Source organism: Calypte anna, chromosome 8, assembly GCF_003957555.1.
Source record: "Calypte anna isolate BGI_N300 chromosome 8, bCalAnn1_v1.p, whole genome shotgun sequence".
Lineage (NCBI taxonomy): Eukaryota > Metazoa > Chordata > Aves > Apodiformes > Trochilidae > Calypte > Calypte anna.
In genome coordinates this window covers 3,912,556-3,935,970 of record NC_044254.1, presented here as the reverse complement: position 1 = coordinate 3,935,970, position 23,415 = coordinate 3,912,556, and the positions used below count along the sequence as shown (strand labels likewise).

The window sequence follows — 23,415 nt, the reverse complement described above, 5'->3', positions numbered from 1 at the left end:
TTGCTCAGAGCTTTCCCAAGCTTCACCTCCCTGGACAACCTGCTCCATTTTTCCATTACCCTTCTGCTACAGAATTTTTTTCCCAACATCCAATCTAAATCTTCTCTAATTTAAAACTATTGCCCTATCACTACACGTAGTAGTAGTGTGTACACACACTAATTAGTGTACACACACTAATATGTAGTATAACGGGAGTACTGGGTGTAACACTACGTGTAAGGTAGCAGAGCCGTACGTCTAAATTCACACGTCTGGCTACTGTAGAGAGGTGTTCTGGGAATCTTTGCCCCAGAATCCCGTCCGCACGCAGCCCCGCTGCACGCAGTCTGTAATATATTTAAAATACGCCGCTTTCCATTGATTTCATCCCAAAACGTTTCCCCTCCGCCCCTCCCCCCCCCGTGCCATGAGCAGCTCCGCAATGCGCGGCACACGCTGCCCGCCGGGCAGGATGGGGTTAACTCCCCACCACCACCCCATTGGCTGCGGGAGGTGGGGGGTGCCCTTTCCGCCGCTCTCATTGGAGGCTGCGGGACGAGGGCTCTAAGAGCCGGCCAATGGGCAGGCGCGCCGCGGTTCGGCGAGGGGAAGGTCGGCGGCTCATTGGTCAGCGGCGTGAGGCGGGGCGGCTTCCTATTGGTTGCGGGTCGGAGGCCGTGCGGCACCATGTTGGGGAGCTGGCGGGGGCCGCTGGCGGACGGGGCTATGGAGCGCGGGCGGCGGCCGCGGTGAGTGCGGTGAAGGGGCGGGAGGGTGCGGGGTGCGCGGCGGGATGAGGGGAGGACTCCCCCTTCCCACTGCCTGCGTGTCGCGGTGGCACCTGAGGGGCGGCCACACCCCTGCCCGGGGGAGGTGAGGCAGGGCGGGCGGCTCGCTGGCTCCATCTCCGCGGGACCGGAATGGCCGCGGGGGTCGAGCGTCTGAGGCGGTGGTTGAGGTGCCCGGGCGGCAGAGCAGGAGGAGCCGTTAGGACCGTTACGGCCGTTGGTCACGCGGGGCGCGACTGCCCCGGCGGGCTCAGGCCTGGTGGATGAGAGGGGGGTGGGAAGCAGGGGACCCCCGGGAGGAGGCGGTGGGGGAAGGGGCCGAGGCCGCGTGTGGGTCTCCAGCAGGTCCCACCGCGGGTCTCGGATCTCCGGGGTTAGCCCTGGAACCTGTACGGCCGGGTCACGTAGGACACGTTGGGTCCGAGTAGACCTGCCTGGCTGGAAGTACCCCTGCGGTGCCCAAATGTGGAAGGTCAGGTTCCCAGAATACCTCCGGATTTTGTCTGTGGCCGGTTAAGGACTTCATGGGGATCGCTGTAACAGATGTGCTCGCTGATCTGCTCTCTTAAGTCTCCCTCATCGGTGGGTCCTTGCTTTTGGATGGGAAAGCACCCCTGGCAGCTGCCAAGCCTACTGATGCCGTTCCAGCCAGGCATTCACGCTTGTGAACAGCTTCTGCACAAGGAACGAGCCTGCAGGGTACTGCTGGCACCTTAGCTTAAGGTCATTGTCTGACAGTGAAAAATAAGGTGTCTGTTGTTGAACAGAAATGCAGACTGTAGGTGTCAAAGCTGTACATTTAATAATTTTTAAAGGTTATCCGTCTTTAAAGTTTTTATGGAATCAGAGGTTTATAAGCAGCACAGATGTTTTGGTTTATGTTAGCTTAGGGCTTGGTCCTAGAGTATACATATGTGCTGAGTGACCAGAGAAAGCTATAAACCATAGATTCTTAGTCTTGCAGTTAATTCTGTGTGAATAGATCCCACCTGGTACTTATTGCAGAGCAGGGCACTAACACTCTTGTTTTAATTGGAAATTTACTCCATGCACTCCTTATGTCCTTTAAGTCTGACCTACTTAGTCACAAGAAGATATGTCTCCCTTGGCAGTAGAGAATCTCAGGAGAGTGAGGTGGATTTTAGTTTGTTGCACATCAGTGAAGTTAGCAGCTCAGTTTTGATACCAAAATCTCTTGTCCTCTGGTTCATTATCTGCTGTCTTTTTTCTTGGGAGTCATACAAATTGATTAATGCTACCTTATCACAGAGACTGGCTTCTTATTGCTAAATGAGGGATATCAAACTTGGTTGAGTTTTTGGTACCTTATCAGAGCTATGAATTGAATAAACATTAGAATGTCAAGTTGAGAAGGAAGACATTTTCTCACTGTGCTGGCTTCACTTCCAAGTTGATTAAGGTTCCCTAAAACCTTTCCAGCTTGTGTTGTTGTTGGTATCTGCTCACACTGATCAGGTGGAACCTCAGGGGGACAGGGGGCAGTTGTTCCCTTAACAGTGAAACTGGAATGGGTTTGGGTTGTTTTCTGACAAGGTCCTGGTACCCTCAGCTCGTGCTGCTGTTCCTTACCCTTCCACTTCACAGTACTTTTGATTCCTAACTTCTCCTGCAGCATTTCCAGCTCCCTCCATGTACCAGCTGTGCACATGCTGGTTGCCCAGATGGTCAAGGCAAACAGACAACTGTAGAGTGAGCACCTGCAGCCTCCCCTCAGCATTCCCCAGCTGCCAGTTTCCAATAAATGCATAAACCCTGTCTTCAAAATGTTTACTGTATTTGAAATTAGCCAATGGATCCAAAAGCTTATGGGTGAAGAATGTGATTACATAAACTCTGTTTCCATAGGAAACCATGTTTGAAGGAGAATTAAAGAAACCTGGTTTCCTGGAAACTTATTTACCACATCCTACCACAAGTACTTTCTGCCAGTCTCTTACTCCAGTGGCCTCCCTCTGCCCAGGACTGCACCCAGGTGTCTCCTGTGTCCCCATCTGCCCCCTCTTCATGTGTGCAAATAACTAGAGTCAGGTGTTCCTGTTTGCTGAGTGACCACCTGGCAGCTGGTGAAGATTGAGGGTTTAGAAATAGTTGTCCTTGGCTTCTTGAGAAATCTCTCCTCCATCTGGACAGCTGTTTTTGTAAAGCTCATTGATATACTCCCCTGACAAATTTGGCAGAGCTCTAAGTAATGGATTCTGAAGTTACTAAGGAACATATTATTGCACAGTGGACAGACACATGGACAAAATGTTTTCATTTGTGGTGGAAGATGTGAAAATGCATCAAGCAGTTAGGGATTTTTACTGTTTCAGGCATATATAAAGCAGTAGTTGAAATGCTTATGTTCTTTCATGTTTATCTGTACTTTAGCTCTCAACTGGGTATGCAGTTGTGCAAATGAAAATTTGAGCATAGGTTGTCTCAGAGATTTTGCTATAGTTAGTGTGGGTTTAAACAGAAAAAGAGAGATATAGCAGACAAGTAAATATGGGTGGAGCATTGATACACTGGGTCACTAAACTCATACATAAATCAGGCAGCATACATAGAGTGAAAGTGACAGAATGAAACTGAAAAATCTTAGCAAAGGTCTGTGGAAGCTTGCACAGAGAGGGAAAGGGAGCTGGCCAGAGAGAAGATAGGTCCATCTGCTGAGACTAAAGTACATTTTGGGAAGAGGAAAATGTCATTGCTGTATGCATTGTTTCTTCAAGGCATTTTCCAGGATATACTGCAGAAGTTTTAAAGACCTTTTGATAGGAGATCCCACAGGGCACAGTGTGTTTAGTAGGAGAAAATGTGCATTTAAACAGGAATTAGAGCATACTTAACATATTTCAGATTGGCATCTGTTTGAGCTGTGGTTTTGGTTTGGTTTGGTTTTTTTGTGTACTTGTGCTGACAGACCAAACATTTTGCCCGTCCACAGGCCTTACCTGTAGTTTGAAGCTAACAAAACCCTTGTAAATTGTACACAAGTATTTTTGAGCTAATAGCTTTATGACATAAAAATAAGGTTATGATACATGGTATAGTGTTGATCTTGCAACTAATAAGAGTAATATTCTGGGCTGTGGTCCTCTGCTAACTTGATAGGCCACTTACAATAGCTGTGATTTTAGTGCTGTTTGTAGCTGGTGAGTTGCATGCTGCTTTTTGGTCTTGGGAGTCAAGTGGTTTGATGTTGGTATTTAATGCCAGTGGGCACACTTTAGTTTGGGCATTTGTGTGCAGTCACCCCACCGTGATATTTAGAAGATGATGCTGTTTGAATATTGAGTTGGAAGTCTTGCTGAGAATACAGACTTGTATGAGAGACAAAAACTGATCAGTTTCCTGATGGTGAAAAACAAAAAGCAATTCTTAAACTTTCCAAATGATCATACTGTTAAAAAGCTTGGAAGGTTTTGGTTTTTTATTTTATTTCTATTTTTTGTTGTTGTTGATTAGGGTATGGTAAAATGATAGAGGGAAGTGGGGTTTTCTGTACCTCTGACAGAGATGAGGTTTAGGAAGTAAAGCAACAAATCATCTCCGGTTGTATCTTCTGTTTAGTAATGGTGGCTGAAGCAGATGCTCGGGGGAAAAATTAATTAAAAATTTCAGCACACTTTTAGAATTACCTGACCTTGGTAAGAAATCAGGGGCTGCTGCCCAACAACAGGAGGAAATGTGTTGTGGCATGGAAAGTAGAGTCATTGTATCACCTTGGCTCTGGTTGGGGGCTGTGTTTGACTTCTGAAAAACTTAATTGGGTTTTTCCTTCTCTGGTATTTCTGGTTCAAAGTACCTAACCAGCTGGTATTGTTTTGTGCACCCCATATTCCCATGACCCCTATGTGTAAGAGGCTTCTTTGTCCCTTTGCCCCTGTTTGTCAAGAGTGAAGACCCTTGCCTTATCCCCTTGGTCTTGCCAGTTTCTGCAAGTTTTTGGGTCTCCTTCTGAGGTTATCCCTGCGTTTAATTTTGTCATTGCCCTGGACCCTCTTGCCCTTTGTCCAGTGGAGCTGGCTCACAACTCAGCATATTTTCCCCCTTTATTTTATTTTAAAAAATTTGTTATTTCATTTGCTTCTCTGGCCACCTTTCCCATTTCTGTCCTCATTCCAGGACCAGCTTCACTCTTCCTCAGCTTCTCAGCTTTTATGGTCCTCTTTTTCAAAGAGATTGTCCTTCTCTTCAGATTCCAAAACCGTGTAAACATTTTCTTATAGTCTTTCACTGCATCTTCAGTTTAAACCAATAAAGCCTAAGTTTTTGCTCTCCATAGTAGAGTTCTTTATGAAGGGGTTAATTTTTGTTGGCATAATGTTGGCACCTAAGGAGTAATATGCAGGCTTGGTGTGAAATGGATTGCATAGCAACATCAGGGTTTTGTTTTTTGTTGGAGAAAATCAGCTGGTGACTCATTTTGGTGGTTATCAGTAAAAGAACCAACTTACCTCCTTAAAGCTACAGAGAGCAAAATCTCAGATTAAGTGTTTAGTTTGCAAGTCAGCAGTAATTGGTCATCCTCAGAAGAACTGTATGGTGAGGTTTGGTTGTTCAGTTAAGGGAATTACTGAAGTGTCTCACAGCAAATATTTAATTTTTCTTTGTAAATTCTATCTGCATCATTGGAAGTTTTCAGTCAAAATCAGTTTCAAAGCTGTTATAAAAGATAAACAAAGTCAATGACCTTTAAGTGGACACTATTTATATTTAAGAATACCCCCAGAGAAACTCAGCATTCCTGAAAATCAGTCTAGGAAATAAAGTGCCCAGCATGAGCTCCAAAGGTATGAACTATTTCTGTCCCATGCTTTAGTTGGCTGACATTGAGTTGTGAGGCTGTCTTAAAATATCTGTGTACAGGTATACATATGTCATAATCAGGAGTAACTGTTCTGAAAGTTGCATTATTCTCTGTAACTTCTTAGAAACTAATGGATTTTTTTTAATTATTGCAAGCAGATTTTGATAACAGCAATGTTCAAAATTATTTAGAATTAGTCATTTTAAAGAAGTTTAATTATGAAATTACAGTGAGAGGGCACAATTATAGACTGATTTACTTTGCTGACTTTATGAGAATTAAAAATAAAATTATTATTGAGGGCAGCAAAATACTTCAGAAAGTAAACTGGGCTCAAAGCCATGCTTCTGCTTCATGCTTCAGAGCATGTCTTCTGTATGTTGAATGGTGCTCAAGCTTGTGGCTGTGCTGACAAGAGTGATTTTGTAAATGGGAAGATCTCACAATTCGTTTCAGAATTCTGGGCCTTGCTGGTGGGCTTTTTGTGGCTGTTTCTCAGGGGCTTAACTGGTTATCCTTTGTTATCCTTGGTTATCCTTTGTTGGGATAGGCTGGGCTGTAGTTCAACCTGCACAGATTACCACTGGAGAAGCACTTGTTCTTGGATTTGTGGTGTGGTTTCCTCAGGTACTTGTAGAACTACATTGGAAACTGGATTTGGGGGAAGGAGGGACGAAGCTAAAAATAAATAAATTAAAATGTTCAAGCTTTTACGGTGATAAAATCTTCTGTGGGGTTCGTTGCACAAAGATGGAAAGTATGTGGAAGGCAGAGCTGTTCTTTAGGTGACAATGCTGACCTGAGTAGCTTAAGGTTTACTTCCATAGATAGGTAGGGGGTGTAGACACTTAACAGGTCATCTCCATCTCTTGGAGCTGCTTTGCTCCCTTGTCCCTCTTGTACCAGTGGTGATGTTAGATGATAAACTGTTCCTTGGCTCAAAATCCAAGTGGTTCACACACAAACCAGAGAAGGTGGTTAATGTTTAGGTGGGTTGGCAACCTGCATCATCAAACTACAGGGTTGTATGAATGCTAACACTGAGCATGGAAGGGTGGGAGAACCAGGTAGCTGGGAGGCTGGGTGGGCCTCGTGTAGACCTAATGTAAATTTATTTAAGGTGCTGTGGAGTCATTCATGGGCTTGCATGTGCTTTTCTACCAGTACTCCTACACTGTGCCAAACCTGATTCAGCACTGACAGCTTGCTCAAAGGAGGTACCTTACTGTGTCATCTGCTGTTCTGCCTTCACCTTTAGTGGAGATGCACCTCAACAGTGTGCTTAGGCCCCTCAGAGCCATTGTGACCTTGCACAGAGGTGACAGTGTCCACTGAACCACTGACAGTGGCTGTTCACTGTGTTTGGCCAGCAAGTCATAATCTGGCTGTCCTTTGGTTGCTGCTGGTAAATTAACTTAGCCTGTACAGCTCGTTTTTCCAGTGACATGATTAATAATGACTGGTTTATATGTTTATTGTAAAATTGCATGAGAAGGCTTTTCTGTATTAATCCTACCACAGCTCAAGGTGCCATTTGTGGTTTTCATGGTTGGCATAACTTGTGCAGAGAGAAGTATCTGTTGGCTCTGAGCATTCCTCGGGGACGTGCCTTAGGATCCATTTCCATTGGAGTTTTGGCTACATTCAGCTAACATTCTGAAAATAATTTCTGTCCTGATTGTGTGTTATGTGGTCCTTGTATGCTAATGCTGTGCTGGCAAGGGCTTTTTAAAGGGTGAGGCATGTCTTGCAGCTCATTGTAAATAAACAAACACAAATACCTTGGAATGTGTTGTAGGTGAGGTTTCTGAGAAGAGGCAGTAATAATGTAGTAGAAGCTTTTTTTTTTTTCCCTCTTGTTAATTTCCTGTTGAGATTACAGATAGTTTCTATGTTTTTGTGGTCATTTGTTTTCCACTTGACTGCAGAAGGTATACAGTTAACCACAAGGAAGTAAAGGTGTCATACTCCTCCTTATTTTTAAGACTCTTCTGTCCTTAAGTCTTGTACTGTAAGGAAACTATGCCATGCAGCTGTTTTCACTGGTTGTCAGATGTCAGACAATCTTCTTGGGGGACAAATCTTTAGAAAACCAGAGGTTTCTTACTAATGAAAAAGTGTTTGTGAAATTGGAGCTGTCAGAGGACAGCAAACCCTATGTTTTAACAGAAAAGTTTGGGCTTTAGGATAGAAGCGTACCAAAGTGTGGATTTTGAGTTCAGTGGGATCTGCAGGAAAGCAGTTTTCTAAGTTTGTGTTTGTTTTATTTTTAGGGTTACCAGAAGATGTTTCAGTGGTGATACCTCTTACACAATGCGAGTTACGGATGAAATTCATTAACTAACATCCCCTCCCTCACCCTGATCTCCAATAGACTTCTTGTAACACTTGGAAGAAAGGGTCAGGGGAGAAGGATTGAAGGTCACCATGAAGCTAAAGCAGCGAGTTGTGCTCTTGGCCATCCTCCTTGTCATCTTCATCTTCACAAAAGTTTTCCTCATTGACAACTTGGACACCTCAGCTGCCAACCGGGAGGACCAGCGTGCCTTCCACCACATGATGGCAAACCTCCACGTGGAGCTGGACCCCCGGCTTGACCACACCTTGCAGTCCCCTTGGGAGATTGCAGCCCAATGGGTGGTGCCCCGGGAGGTGTATCCTGAGGAAACACCTGAGCTAGGGGCTGTCATGCATGCCATGACAACAAAGAAAATAATAAAAGCTGATGTGGGATACAAAGGAACCCAACTGAAAGCTTTGCTAATACTTGAAGGAGGACAGAAGGTTGTCTTCAAACCCAAGAGGTAAATACTGACTTCAGTAACTGAATTAATAACCACTGTATGTTTGGCTTTCCTTTTTTATCTCCATGTTACTGCATTAATGTTTAAGTTACAAATTCATATATAAATGGAAAGGTCACTCTGTTACTTGTGAGACAGACAGAGGAGAGCCTTGCTGGCTCTCTAGCAACATAAGGTTGCTGTGCCAGCTGTCTCTCAGGTTGTATAGCTTTGATGCTTGAAGCAGCCTGTCTTTAGGTCAAAGGATAATGACTGTGTTCAGTCCTGAGGGAACATTGGTTAAATCTGATGCTTCTGTACAGGGTCTTCCTGAATGTGGAAGTGCAGGTTCTGGAAGTTTGGAGGCTGGAATAATCTGAGTAATGGTCATGTTAAACTGCTGTGACAGAATGCAGATCAGCAACAGGGAAGGAGTGACAGCTGACAATGTCTTAAAATGAGATTTGAGAGCTACATGAAGACTGTAAAAATGGCTTGATCAGTCTGAGTGAAAAGCTGTGGAGTTTCCTGTCTGTCAATATCAAATAGAGGAGGACCAGTGAAAAAATGGGCAGATAGTGATACTTTCTTGCAAATGTCAAGTGTTGTCATTTCAGTCTGAGTACATCTCTTCAAAGGATATAGGGTTGAGCAAGCATGAAGTTTTTCAAAATTACTTGAAATTTAGCCTAAGTTAATAGCAGCCACAATCACATGTCAGTGGTATCTGTGAAATAAGATGCTTGTTTGGTGTAAGGATCAGTTTGGCAGGAATTTGTCAGATCCTTCTCCCACTGGTTAATTCTTGCACTGGTTAATTCTCTTTTGAGATACCTTGCAGAGAAGGTAAAACATTTGCCCAGAATGATGAAATGGAATCTTGTTTTGCCCAAGATATCTTCTCTGGGAAGCATTAAAACATTAAAGTACTGTGGCATCTCTTATGCTGTAGCTGCTACTGCTTGAAGCCTGAGTCAGTTGGAAATAATCCAGTTGACACAATATGATACATAGATGGAAATGAGAAAATAGGTAATTTGGCCTAATTTTATTTCAAAATGCATTGCATTTCATCCATCTGCTTGGTATTGATTGTGGTACTTCATGATTGTCTGAAGTATGCTGCTTGAGCAGTATTTAGACCTGTTTCAGGTCTAATGAATCTCAAAATTCTTTTGCCTTTTGATTTCCTTGTCTATTTAAGTAACATGTTAAAAAAGAAAAGAAAAGGAAAGAAAAAACCCAGCACTTCACCAAAATGCATCATTCTTGTTACTGTTCATTATGTCTTTTCTCCACCAGAATAGGGAACCTCTTTATATTCAGTATTGTCCTCAGGTCATGCTTGCTGATCTTCTGGCTTTGGCATTTGGCATTCTTTCCACAATATCAGATTGTATTTTTATGTTAATCTACAGTCCATTCGAACCCCTGCATCATTTGTGGTCTTGCTGCTTCCCACTATAAGTAGTCCCCCTGTTCTGTAGTTGGGTCTGTGCTGCTTGTTCTTAGATGGAACTTGGCGTATGGTTGAATAAAAAACTTGCTAGTTTGGAGAGGCTCTGCTTCCTAAGCTCGTGGGACCACTATGTTACTGACTTTTCCTCCTCATTTACTACTTCAGCAGTCTGTCTGCTAGTTAATATCACTAATAATTTTTCCCTCTCTCATTGGCAATATTTTGAAAGTGACCTGGAGTCTCTCAAACATAGCTTTGTTATTGCACTTGTTACTTTGAAAAAAATTGATGGGAATCCTGCTTGAATCACTTTGACTCATTTCAATTACAGATATGCCAGGGATTATGTAGTGGAAGGAGAACCATACGCTGGCTATGACAGACACAATGCAGAAGTGGCAGCCTTTCACTTGGATAGGTATGGAATTATTGGGTTACTTGATTTTATTGTCTCTGGTAAATCCTTTTTCAGAGCTGGAGAAAAAGGAGTTCCCTGAAGAATGTGCTTGAGATAGGAGTTAATTCTAACCAGCCAATATATCACATTGAAGCCAAAAATTAAAATTAGCATTTTATGAAACTGTATTTCAAAGATCTATGCAAGGTTCTAACGTTTAAGATATCTGTGAAAAATTTGTAAAGGAGTATCACTGAGGGCCTGTAAAACAAGTTTATCATCCAGACACTTGAGAAAAAGGAGTTTGCTTATTTTGCCCTGGAGAAAAGAGGAGATTATTGCAGGGTTCTGACTTTGTTCTTTGATCTCAATCATGTCAGTTGCAGACAATGGCACAGAGACTGTCTTTTTGTTTTGTTTTAATTTAGAACTGCTGCCTATGTTGCAAATTCTCATGTGGTGTTTTTTCACCCAAAATCAGAATCCTGGGTTTCCGACGAGCTCCACTGGTGGTTGGCAGGTTTGTGAATCTACGCACAGAGATCAAACCAGTAGCCACAGAGCAGCTTCTGGGTACCTTCATGACTGTGGGTAAGTGGATTCTGTGGGCTGTACAGCTCAGTAAAGTAAAACAGGTTTAATGGAGGGAATCTGACTATATGAAACAGGAAGCTGATAAGTCTCTTTCTGTGCCAAAAGGGATCATAACTTTTGTATAAACTTGTTTGGCAGGGAAGGAGGATTTGATTTGCAACAAGTAGTTTTCTTCTGTAACCTCTGTGTTCCTTCTGCTGTTATATATGGAATTATTTTTTTTTAAAGAATTTTCTCTCTGCTGTCAGAGGTGGTTAGAAAAATCTGTGATTAGACCTAAAAGGAAAAGAATGGAGGTGTGTTTAATGCCAGCACAGTGATGATTTGAGATAATTTATAGAGCTGATGCATTGGTTGGAATTACATGTTTGTGCTACATCAGAGTCTGATGAACATTTATGTGCCAGAATTTCCCTGTGTTGTTTACAGTAATAATGCTGTGAAGGGCACTTAATGGGAATTACTAATGTGAACTCCTACCAGGTGGTCATTAACCACCAAGAAATTACTTATGCTGCAGCTTTAAAACCTTCAGGCTTTCAAAAATTTCCAATTATGACTGATTTTTTCCTAATAAGAAGGCTCTAGAGCTGATTGTTCATTACAGCTGATAAATGTGTGTGCTGTGTATATTTTTATAACATATATATGTGTAGTATTATCTACTAAATTTGCCTAAGTCAGTTATAAGGTGTAACTTTCAGATGGGGGAGTAGTTCTGCCTTGCCAAACTCTTTTTGCATTCAGATTGGGTGTTTGCCTCAGGCAGACTTTACTTTTTCTAGTTTCAACCCAGATACCTGTGCAGTTTTCTAGCAGAAATGCTGACTTAAAAAATATGGCTCCAGAAATTTTCAGTTCCTTTCCTTAGATTCCTTGGAAGTGCCTGTTCTGCAAAGCACAAGCTAAAGAACTAGGTGGATCTGAGGAGAAGTTTGTGATATCTTGTCAGCCCAAATTTGACCAAATTTCTGAGGTTTTGAAGAAAAGATAATTCACATACTCAGTGCAGATTTGCTAGCATTGCAGCTAGAGTCTCAAAGAATTCTGTCTCTTGCCGATCTCCTGTAGGTCATGGATATGAAGAGGGACTTGCAAGGCTTTCCATACAAATAAGAGATCCAATCTCTTATGTTGTAAATGATCATGTCTGTGATGTCCTCAGTTTGTTTGGCTGAGGTAGTGGGAGCACAAGGGCCAGGTCTGGGTGGAGGGGACTGCAAAGGAGTTCTGGCTAGCTATGGGATTAGGATATTTCCATATCCTAATGGATGGAAAGTGAAAAATACAACTTTCAGTGAGCTGGGCCTGGTGTGGGGGAGGATATTCGGTGGAGAGCCAAAGGAAGTAAGGACAGGGAATAAGGGGAATCAAAAAGAAGTGAGATATAGTTTAATATTTTGGGAGAACTTATGTGAGTATGGTACTGGAATTGACTTGGCAACGGTCAAGCAGAGGCAGGTTAGAAGGGTGGAATAGAAAAGGTCAAGCTCAAAATGTTAATCTAAGATACATAGATTACTTTACAGGCTACATATGCCTTAATGGACTGAAGACTGCAGGGTTTCATTGTTCCTATCCTGGCAGAATACAGGCATCAAACTTCTGACTGGGATGGAATAACAAGTTTGTTGTTAGTGCTGTGTTGTATTAATTCTCAGTGTGATAAAAGTATTAGAAAATATAATTACTCTCTCCTTTTAATATTAGTCTTTAATGTTGGTTTGGGTGAAGATATAGATGTCACTTCAGCCTCTTTTGAACATTTTCCTCTCAGAGATGGTAAGTGTGCAGCCAAGTGTAGTGAAGGCTCTGCTGCAACAATATGGTCCTGAATTTCAGCTGGTATCCCTTTAATTAACTTCTTCTCTTTTGTTACCTCTATTTTTTAAATTTTTTTTTTAAGGTAATAACACTTGCTTCTATGGGAAGTGCTACTATTGTCGGGAAACAGAACCAGCTTGTGCAGATGGGGACATCATGGAGGGGTCAGTGACTCTGTGGCTACCAGATGTTTGGCCTCTTCAGAAACATCGGCACCCTTGGGGTAGGACTTATCGTGAAGGCAAACTTGCTAGGTATGAGAACATGATAGGGTTATTCCTTATACATGATAATTTGTACTAAAATTACCTTTGCAATACAATGGCTACTTAAGGAGCAAGTGCCACTAGACCTTCTTTTGACATTATACCTCTCTGTGGCCCACTACAATATGGTGGCACTGTGCTATTTTCTGCCACATCTGATTTTATGATATTTTAGTTTGTTGGAAGAGCTGTGTAGCTGATTTAACTTAAGTAGGCAGGCACTGAAAAGTTTTTTCCTTTGAATACCATCAGTATTTGGTGATCATGTTCAGCATCTAAAGAATGCTTTTATAGGAGGACAGCCTAGCTAGCAGCCTTGGACAACAGATGCTAACATGGCAGAGTATTTGGATTAGAGATGTTTTTGCCATGACCAGAGCAAATGGTTTTGGGTCTGTGTACTGGACAGGTAGTTAGAAAGATTTTTAGTTCTTGATCTAAAATATCCATTAATTACCAATGATATGATTGTTCTCAGAATCTTGTCTAAAGGCTTCATTGCATGTTTTAGAGTATTAGAATGTACAGTTTGATTTTTGTGCAGCAGATGTTCTCTCCTTTCCACAAGGTCAAAATCTGCTGGTTTTAGTAAAAAGTAAATTGCAGAAGTGGATAGATTGAATTTCTTGGAGTTGTTTCTTTTTTTGAGATGCTATTTTTCATCATACACTGCCTGCTTACACAGGAGTTTACCCTGATACCTGTGTTGCTTTGATATTTACTGCATTTTAAACTCACTTGCTCTTGCATTGTTCAGATGGGATTGTGTGGTTCTGTTGTCTTGTACCCTCTTATGTTGTGCTTTTCACTTTGAGAGCATCAGGAGAATTAAATGCTCTAGATACCATGCTTTCCTTTTTCTGTGTCTTGTAATTACAGAAGAATGACTGTGTAGGAAATTTTTTTCTGGTCTGGCTGCTTCTGCTCTTTCCTGAGTTGACCTTTTGAACATAATTCATTAAGTCCCATTAGTGTATGTTATTATTAATGGATGTGTAATAGATAAAACCCCTGACCTGTAATAGATAAAACCCTCAGCCTTTGAAGTCCTATGCTAATAAAATATAAATGATCAGAAATAAATATCAGAGAAAGGTCTATCTTGAAAGACTGAATGGAAAATGAGAAGAGAGGATCTACTATATCTGAAAAACTGTTGCAAGGAGATTAAGTACTGAACTAAAATAAAATGAAAGATAAACACTTCAGGGGGAGAGAAATGTAGCATAAAAAGAAATATATCCAATACAATGAGGAGTACTTTTGGAGACCTTTGGCTTGTGGGTTTATGCTGTAAGTTGGAATGTGAGTAGGACCTTGATGCAAAAGGAAGAGGGAACTAGAGGCAGTATTTGAAGAGTGTTTCTGATACATTAACAAAAAGAAGATAGATTCACTCTCATTTGGATAACTGGACAAAAGATGCAATATTTGGAGTTCAAGCTTCAGACCTCTAGGAGATGAATCTGGGTATGTGGCAGTTCCCGCAGTTCCCGTAGTTTAATTCTGACCTTTTCCCTGCTTTTATGACTCTGCAGTTTTGAGCATGTCAATGACTCTCTCCAGCTTGTCTCCTCCATTTCTGTTTCAAAGTCAAAGATGGTTTAAGGCAATTTCAACTTAACTGCTATATTGTGAATTATTGTTTCAGTCCTTACATGGAAGATATTGTAGATGTACTTGTTACTTAGGTTGACAGGTGGAGAAGAGACACACCAGAGATTTGTCTGTTTCATGGTAGTGGTGTTGAATATCTGTGAAGAAGAAAATATGATTTACAATTCCAACTTTGGAGAACTGAGACAAGACATCACCCTTATAAAGCTGCAAGTACATGCCTAGGTTATGTGTAGAAGGAGACAAGAGAGAAGGGAAGCTTGAAATCCTGCCAGTGGAGAAGAAGGTGATATACTCTGAAAGGAAAGTGGGGATGAAAGACAACTGAATGAAGGAGACTGAACACCTATGAGGCCCTACTCCTCTGGACAGAGGAGTAGCAGTGATGAGGTTATTTGCATTAGAGAGAAAGAGGAGGATCACTTCAAAGCAGACTGATAGAAGCAGGTCAGGGCCATAGGAGAAGACAGTACCTTTGAAGTCCTTTGGCAGGAAGTTCAGGGAGATAAGTCCTGCCAGTAATCTTGCTGTGAGGCAGCCCAAACCACTGCTGAGTTGTGAGCAGGGAGGAAGCAAACTCTGATCTTGTTTTCTGTAGGAAGATGATGTGTAACCTTGCAATGAAGCTATAGCTTGCTCCCATACTCTAGGGTGTTAATACAGGATTTACTCTTATAATAAAACTTTTCTGTCTAGCTCCTGCTTCTTTGTATATCCCTGACTGCTGCCCTCACTTCTTTATGCACTCATAAGTGAATAAAGGGGCAGCTCTAAATACCATTGGTGTGTAGTGATGGTTGGTGTGCATTTCCTGAAATTTGTATTTGTTTTCTCTTGGTGGGCCACAGGTGGGAGTATGATGAAAGCTATTGTGATGCTGTGAAGAAGACTTCACCCTATGATTCAGGCCCCCGTCTCCTCGATATCATTGACACTGCTGTCTTTGACTATTTGATTGGGAATGCAGACAGGCATCACTATGAGAGTTTCCAGGATGATGAAGGAGCCAGTATGCTCATCCTCTTGGATAATGCCAAAAGGTAAGGGTAATCCTGTTGGCAGGCAGTGGGAAGCACAAGGGCACACATTTTTCTGCTCTTTATGTGTCTCTTTTTTTTTTTTTTCACCCTGTACTAGCTCTTTCATGAATACCTTTTTTGCTTTCATTCTTACCAGAAATCACTCATATAAAGTAAGAATCCTTCAAAGGCTGTGATACTTGCTCTGTGCTGTTGATACTTTTGCTGCTTTGGAAAAAGTCTTACTCAGACTGCAGAAACTCCCAAATTAGTGCAGCTTGACCTTTAGTTGCAAAGCAGCCTTCAGAGATTTTCTTGTGACACTGCTCCTATCCCCAGAAAAGCCCCTCCTTTTAATGCTTTTAATTAAGGGAAGATTAAAAACTTATGATTTATTGGTTACCAGTGAGCATAAAATCAGATCTGTTCAAATTGTGTCTCTGAATAATCTGGCATTCTCTGCCATTCTCTGTCTGCTCTGGCTTTGAAAGTTTAAAACGGAGATAGAACTGATACTGAGAGTAAGATATGATGATATGTTGAGTGTGGACATTAACTGTTATCAAGACAAAAATGAAGCATGTAATAACTGAAAAACTGATGAGAAGTCCTTCTTGAGGCTAAACTTGACTATTAAGCATAGGTGTTTAAAATGTGAGTTGTTGTCTTTGCTATAGTTTTGTGTGTTTACTGGTGTAGTTTAAGCTAAAAAGTCCTATTCAAGGTACAACCTTGTTTAAATCATAACAATTTGCTTGATTTTTCTTAAAAACAAAGAGAAGATAGTCTGCTTTCATTATTTAGTCCAGAGACTCACAAGTTGTTTTTTTCTGATGGGCACTGCTGTCTGCAGTGGCAGTGAGTTTCCCTTTTGCAGAAGGACCAGGTTGGGATGGTTACCTCTGGCAGATCCTTTGACAGCCTCTGTTCTGTAGTGGCTTTGCACTCTACTTGTATGAAGTGTAAACAGCATTTGAGACCTCTGATCTAGACAGAACCTTGGAAGGCATGGAGTTACAATTTCTTTCCCTATTTGCCTTTTGCCTAATATTTCTTCTTTCCTTTGTTTTTTTAATTTGTATGCCAGTGGCTGAGTTGAGTATTTTGTCTTTATACATCAGCCTGCTCAGTAACACTCCTTCAGTTATGTCAGCAGGATGCATTCCACCTTGGGACTGCTGAATTAGTGCTGCTTTCAGAGTTCTGTAGGTGAATTTTGCAAAAACTATCTTTCTGTAATAGGAAATCAATGTATTAGTCACTGGAGATGAATATGGTATTTGGAGGTCATGTCAGACCTTTCATTATGGTATGTGCTTGAAACATTGTGAATGAATTTCCAGTGGGGCTTTGCAGGCTCAGTGTAAATTGTTTTTTTGAAAGCTCAAGTAAAGTTCTTTCAGCTCATTTATGATAAGGGACAGGGCGTCAGTTTTTGTCCTAGAATTGTAGAAAATCTCAAATTGGGAGGGACCCATTAGGACCATCAAGTCCAACTCCCAGCTCCTCACAGGACCTAAACCAACTGTGTGATTCAGAGCATCATCCAGATGCTCAGGAGCTTATTGCAGTTGTGTAGCTACTAATAAAGGAATTATTTGAGCAGAGTAATTCTGAGTTATCTTAAGTTATCTTAATGGTAGGGAAGATGTTGAAAACAGTATTGTGAAGAGGGGTGAAATTGTGAAATTCTTTAAAAAAACAAAACAAAACAAAAAAACCCAAACAACAAACAAAACAACAGTGTTTGGATGAAGCTTGAAATACTAAGAAATCCATTTGGCAGACCTGCCTTGGAAAGCATGATTGTTAAATGTTGAAGTAGATTGCCTTGTTTGGACTGTTGACTGAAGTTTGGCCATCTAAACCAGCATGTGGCTGCTCTGCTCTTTTGTTAATTCCTTGGCTTTGCACAATGTGCTAAATTTCTGAACTTAAGTCTGTTTCAAAGGTGTCTTGGTCTGGTAAAGAGCTAGGTATGCTGGTCTTGCTTCCTTTTATCTGTTACATCAGCATCAGCTGTTAAGGGTTATATCAGTAATTGGTTATGGCCTGTTTAATTTAAATTATTTGAGCTGTTGGAGCATGAAATTGCCCAGTATTGATTCATTTATTTATTTATTTGATTCTTTACAAACCTGTTGATGTTGAGAACATGAGGAGTTCAACTGGTTCACTTGAATTCAATTTTGCATTTCAGCTTTGGAAACCCTGCCCTGGATGAAAGAAGTATCTTAGCTCCTCTTTATCAGTGCTGCATGTAAGTGAAATGCTGGGATGCTGTTCACTTTACTTGTTCAATTGCTGTCTTTAGGTCTGCAAAATAATTAAGTTTGAAGCTTTCTGGCAACCTGAAAATGTGTTTGCTCAGGTACATAGTTCTTTACTTTTTTTGAGGTACTCTGTTTGATAGATTGTCAGTGCTTGAGAAGCTGAGAAATAAATTTTTATTAAGGTGTTAAATGAGAGGGTAGCCTGTAGGGAGTAGTCTTGCCTGCAGATTGCTGGTTCAGATCTCAGATCCATCCTCAGTCAGGATGACAGGTACTCTGCATCTGCAGCTCTCTCCATCCAGCTTCTGCCAAATACAAGTTCACATCTCAGTTTGAGTTCTCTCTGACAGAAACTAAGGACTCTGCATGTCTGGCAGCTTAATTACCTTCATTTGAAAATGTTCTTTCTCTACAAGTCTGCAGCACTGCTTGGGGTGCTGCTTTCAAAGTGAAATTTGTAGGGGTTTTGTGCTGGATTTTGTTTCTGCTTTGGTCATGTGAGCTGTGGTTTTGTTCTTTATATTCTTAAAAGCTGTGACTTGTTGATTTCTGTGGCTGCTCTCTCACCAGGTCATTGTTACTGCTCATTAACAAATAGATTAAAGTTACCAGGAGGAAAAGTAGTGATACATCTGTTTCCTGCATCTGTTACCTAAAGATAACTTTAGTCCAGAGTTGCTTGAGACTGTCCTTGGAGAGTTCTTTTAGAATCCATGTAGAGAACAACTGAAATGGATTTTTTTCAGATGCTTTAGTTTTGCTACATTAGTTTTAAATGTATTTTTTAATTTCCTGGTTTAGGGATAATCTTTTGGAGCCGTTCTCATCTACATTCTCTCAAATACAACCAGAAGATAAATCAATCTATGCAACAGACTTTGCATTTTCTTGCTTTTCATATATCCTATCTTCCTGGTATCAGGCAAATCCCATATAACAATACTTATGTGTGATTGTTCTTAACTATTGGCTTGTTACAACACTCCCTTATATTGCTGGTTTCATTAGAGGCAATCAAAAACCAAGAGTTTAGACCAGTAGTGCTAAAAGAGACCTTTGGGGGAGAATTTTAAGACTTCTCAGAACAAAAAGGTTTAGATGAGCCAACATGAAAAAGCTCAGTGGCCAACAAAGCAAAAAGATCACTGCCATGTTCCCTTTCTGCAGAAGTTCAGGTGTCTTGGTCCTTTGTGATTAACTGTTGGTCAGTGAGGCTCTTCCTGAGGTAACATGAGTTTTGTTTTTGAACGAAGAGCCAGACTCAATATTCTTTCATTTTTTAACTGTATCTGGGAAGGGTCAGGACTGAAGAACTTCCTTGCTAGCCCTGAAAGTGTTCTTGTGTAAAATAAGGATTACATCACAACAATTTATTACCTTTCAACCTCAATTTTCAGGTTTCACTTAGGTACTGTGTACAACACAGTTACACCTGGGCCCTCCCATCCCACAACTGCTTTTGTAAAAGGTTCCATTCCGTAACATGGTTGGCTTTGGTGTTGCTCATGGGACTTCAGGACAGTGATACAATGACATCCTTCTTTCTTTCCTTTGCAGCATCCGGGTTTCTACCTGGAACAGACTCAATTACCTGAAGAATGGAGTACTGAAGTCTGCCTTAAAAACTGCTATGTCCCATGACCCCATCTCACCAGTGCTTTCGGACCGGCACCTGGATGCCCTGGACCAGCGACTTGTCAGCATTCTGGCTACAGTGAAGCAGTGCACAGACCAGTTTGGGACAGATGTTGTGCTGGTGGAAGACAGGATGACACTGTCTCATTTGTAATTGTAGTGGAACATGGATGAAACTCCTTTTTTTTTAAAAAACAAAACAAAACAACACAACAAGCAAGTAAACAAAAAACCGATAGAAAAACAGCACAATCAGTCCCAAAAGGCTGTGGCCAAGGTGGACTGAAATGAACAGGAAAGCTTCCCAGCCAGAAACCAGAGGTGACACTGGCTTTTACCTTGGGCTGACAGCAGTGAGAGGTGGGAAGCTTAGAGCCTTGGATGGCTCAGTATCCATAACGGCACCTTGGCTGTTGTGGTGTGTCCATTGCTGGCAGTGGACATGGCAATGGAGAAAAATGGCTCTTGGTGTTGTTGAAAGTGTGTGGAACACTAATTTGTGGACTGAATCAAGAGGGGACAAACAGAGATGAACAGTATAGTCTTCTCCCATTCTCTTTCCCACATATACTCTTGTGAGTGTTTGTCTTATTCAGGGTTGTATATAATCAGCTGGGAGCTGGTTAGGCATTTTACTGCTTCTTCAGAGAAAGAGGAAGTGGTGAATAAAATAATTATTAGACTGAAGAGTTATGCCACCCCCTCGAGGGTGGGATGTTCTTCAGAATGCCATTAGGGGTGAGAGAGGGGACCTCTGCTGCTCAGTTGTCCTTTCCTCAATAAAAGTCTGGGAAGGCAATTTGCCTCATATGTGATAATGCTTCAGTGTTTTTGCTGAAGCCTTATCAAAGATTTATACACAGGGTTGGAGATTTAAGGGAGGACAGGGTGGTTATACAGCACTTGGTAATTAAGGGTTTAAAGTATCTATGTGTCCGGTCACTGTTTTCCATTTATAAGGGATCTGACAAGGTCTGAATAGAAAAAATATCCCTGCAGTCCTGTGTCCATATTAACCAAATTTTCATTATATTGTAGCTGAAGAGGAGGAGGACAGAATCTGTCTTTGGAAGCAGGTTGCAGTTAGTGAGGTCATGCTGCTTACCTTTGCCTTGTTTACTGAGGGGAACCTGCAGGTATTGTACTGGGAAAAGAGGTGTCTTGCTGGGCTTCCCCAGAAACCATCAGCTGTGGGCTAGGCCCTGAAGGATGGAGAGAACCCTGAGCTGTGCACTTACTCCATCTCACATAGAGAGTGCTGCTTGATGTTGTAACCACAGCAGTTTTACAGTCCCACTGTCTACCTGACCTAACTTGTAGCCGAGCTCTGAAGCTGTGAGCATTTCCAGTAAGTTTTCTGCCTTCCCCAGCTGCTTGCTGCAACCCCCAGTGCCATGTTCTGACAGGGATGGTGATCCTGGGGTTCTCACCCCTAATGATTTTGCCATAGATAGGGGAGAGTTGGGTTAAGTTGGCTTTTCAGGGCAGACTTGTAACACTCATCTTCTGCTAGTCCTGTCATCCTTAAGCACTGCATCAGTCTGCACTGCAGATGAGCTTGTGGCCACAAAACTTGTGGTAGGTCTGAATCTCTGCCTCCAGAAGGAGAGCAGCTTCATCATTATGTTTTCAAATTTAACAGCTTTGCATCAGTGTGCAGTTCAGACAGTATGGACCTTGGAAGTATGGAAAGAGCTCAATTCCCAAAGTGATTTTGTGTTACCAGACTTGAGAGCAAGACCAGCAAAATGTCAATTAAAGGCCTTTTCCTTCATTTGTCTGCCAAGGAACAGACAAATCTTTCTAGCTCTGCAGTCATGTGACAGAAGGAGAGAGATCTTTCCTGTTCTGTACCTGCTGCCATACCTGATCAAAGATGTGTTAGTGAGAGAGTTTATTTTTTAAATGCAGTTTTATTTTGTCTTCTTGTCACTGCCTGAGCAGAGTATCTTGAAAGTGGAATTTGACTGTTTACCCTGAAATTGGGTTTTGTGTTCTTCTCTTCTGGATCTCTCTGGATGTGACCACATCACAGACCTGCCCCACAGTCAGGATGGGATGTGGGGTTATTCATTTGGTTAGAGCTCAGCACAGTGACACAGCCAGCTTTTAGGACACTGGTGTTAAGCCTGTGCCTATTTAATGCTGTGTACCTGATAATACAGCATGTGCTCTCAAAGCCAGGAGCCTTTGGTGGTTAGGGAATGCTTTTTTTCTAAAGCAAAATAGATTCAGACTGAGGTTTTTTTGCATAAATTGTTTCTCTGGAGATTGGAGATGGTTTACACAAAGGGAAGACAGTGAAGCACATGGTTTGTAGCATTTTAAAAAGCATGTTCTTCTCTTTGCACTTAATCATGAGCTCTTAGTAGTTTGGGAAGGATCTACCAAAATGTGATGTTTTGATTTCTGTATTGATCACTCTTGATTGTTTACATTTATTTAACAATGGATTCCAAAAAAAGTCTTTCTTTCTTTACAAAATAAAATTAGTGTTCAGGACTTAAGCATTGCTTGTTCACAGGGCTCTAAGCTGAATCTTTTGCCATCAGGTGGAACCTGGGGTTATGTTTTTTTCCCTGGTACAAATGTCAAAGATTGAAAGTAGTGTATGGGTTTACTTGTAAGCAAAGGGTCTGAAGTTCAGCTTCATCAAAAGGAAGAAGCAAAGAACTGTTGGTTTTTTTCTTCTTTTTTTGATCTTTTTATACTTCTTGTCAATGTAAACACCACTGGAGCTTGGTGTTCTGCAGCAGGAAGAAAGATTAAATTTCTCTCTTACATGAAATCAGGAAGATCTGATTTTTGGTCTTGTGATAATCCCTGGCATTTCAGCAGTGATCATTGTTTAGCTTGAATACAGAACCCTGAGCAATTTCAAATTGTAACCATCACAGAGGAAGCCAGAAGCAGCATCCACACACAAACAGGGTTGGCTTGAATCTCTGAAAAACAGCATAATTTGCAAGGCAGGTGTTACACTCGGTGAGATTTTTGTGACATCTTCTAATTCTTGTTCACTGTGCACCTGTAATCTGCTAGCCCCAGATGTTACAAAATGGTTGTGTTGCAGACATCAGTAATATCAGAGTGCTTGAAGCATAGAAATCAAGAACTAATTAAAAAGAAAGCATCATCAACCATCTGCTATTTATCTCTTCCTTCCTAAGTCAGTAGTCAGGCTGGAGACACTGAAGTCAGCTCCTCTTCCAGCAGCTAATGAACTGGAGTGTGTCTTGCCAAACAAACTTCAACTGAAAAATACTAATTTATTAAGAAGGTAATTTATTTGCTGTGGCAGCTGGAGCAGGATGCTCAAAACAGAACCCCTCTTGGAGCTGTCAGAGGATTGCCCCTGGGAACAGATGCACAAATGGAGGTTGCTAATAAGAAAACAGAATGCAATCATGACTTTTTACTTGTATCCCCCAGGGTCAGATCCCACATAAAGCAACGTTGTGTGAATAAAGATTTTAATAAAGCAACATTTATAGATTGTTTAAGTCTCTCTCTCTCTCTCTCCCTCCTGTCTCTGTCTCTCTTGTTCCAACATATGGTGGGCTTAATGTTTTTAAGTGTTTTGCTAGTGATGTTTCATGGTTATTCTTTCATTAGTAGTCATCCATGGCATTTATTTTAGTCAAGTGTATCCAATAATGGGTTCAAATGTGCAGGTTGTTTGCAATACCCTTGTTGGTAAGGAAAGATGTGTTTGAGTGTTCACAATAATACAGCAGAGTGGTCTTCAGACAGCTTTGAAAGTAAATCCCATGGCCCTGCCTCTGCCAAGCACTGGGGCTGATTTCTTGGTTGTGTCCCAGTTGGTTGGGTTTATGATGTGGAGCAAGGGATATACATAGAGTTGGCAGGAGGTGTCTGCAGAGTTGACAGGTGGTGGTGGTTGGCTTTTCTAAGCTTTTATTGGAGCCCTTTTATGAGACAGGAGAAGTAAACAACCATCC

The 23,415-nt window shown here is 41.6% G+C and overlaps 1 protein-coding gene across 1 annotated transcript; it reads left to right on the top strand.

The window, feature by feature from the left end:
* The first annotated feature begins 641 nt into the window (after positions 1-641).
* FAM20B (FAM20B glycosaminoglycan xylosylkinase) lies at positions 642-22,956 on the top strand. Its single transcript, XM_030455315.1, has 8 exons — positions 642-731; positions 7,860-8,390; positions 10,160-10,246; positions 10,707-10,816; positions 12,726-12,897; positions 15,375-15,566; positions 17,746-17,805; positions 19,376-22,956. Exons 2-8 carry the CDS (start codon positions 8,014-8,016, stop codon positions 19,605-19,607), a joined length of 1,230 nt encoding a protein of 409 aa, XP_030311175.1. The 5' UTR covers positions 642-731; positions 7,860-8,013; the 3' UTR covers positions 19,608-22,956.
* Positions 22,957-23,415: the final 459 nt, after the last annotated feature.

Excerpts from the sequence above, each read along its gene's own strand:
- FAM20B (XM_030455315.1), top strand. The coding sequence starts at position 8,014 with ATGAAGCTAAAGCAGCGAGTTGTGCTCTTGGCCATCCTCCTTGTCATC. Across the intron at positions 8,391-10,159 it reads GTTGTCTTCAAACCCAAGAG|ATATGCCAGGGATTATGTAG; the intron begins GTAAATACTGAC and ends TTTCAATTACAG. Across the intron at positions 10,247-10,706 it reads GCAGCCTTTCACTTGGATAG|AATCCTGGGTTTCCGACGAG; the intron begins GTATGGAATTAT and ends ACCCAAAATCAG.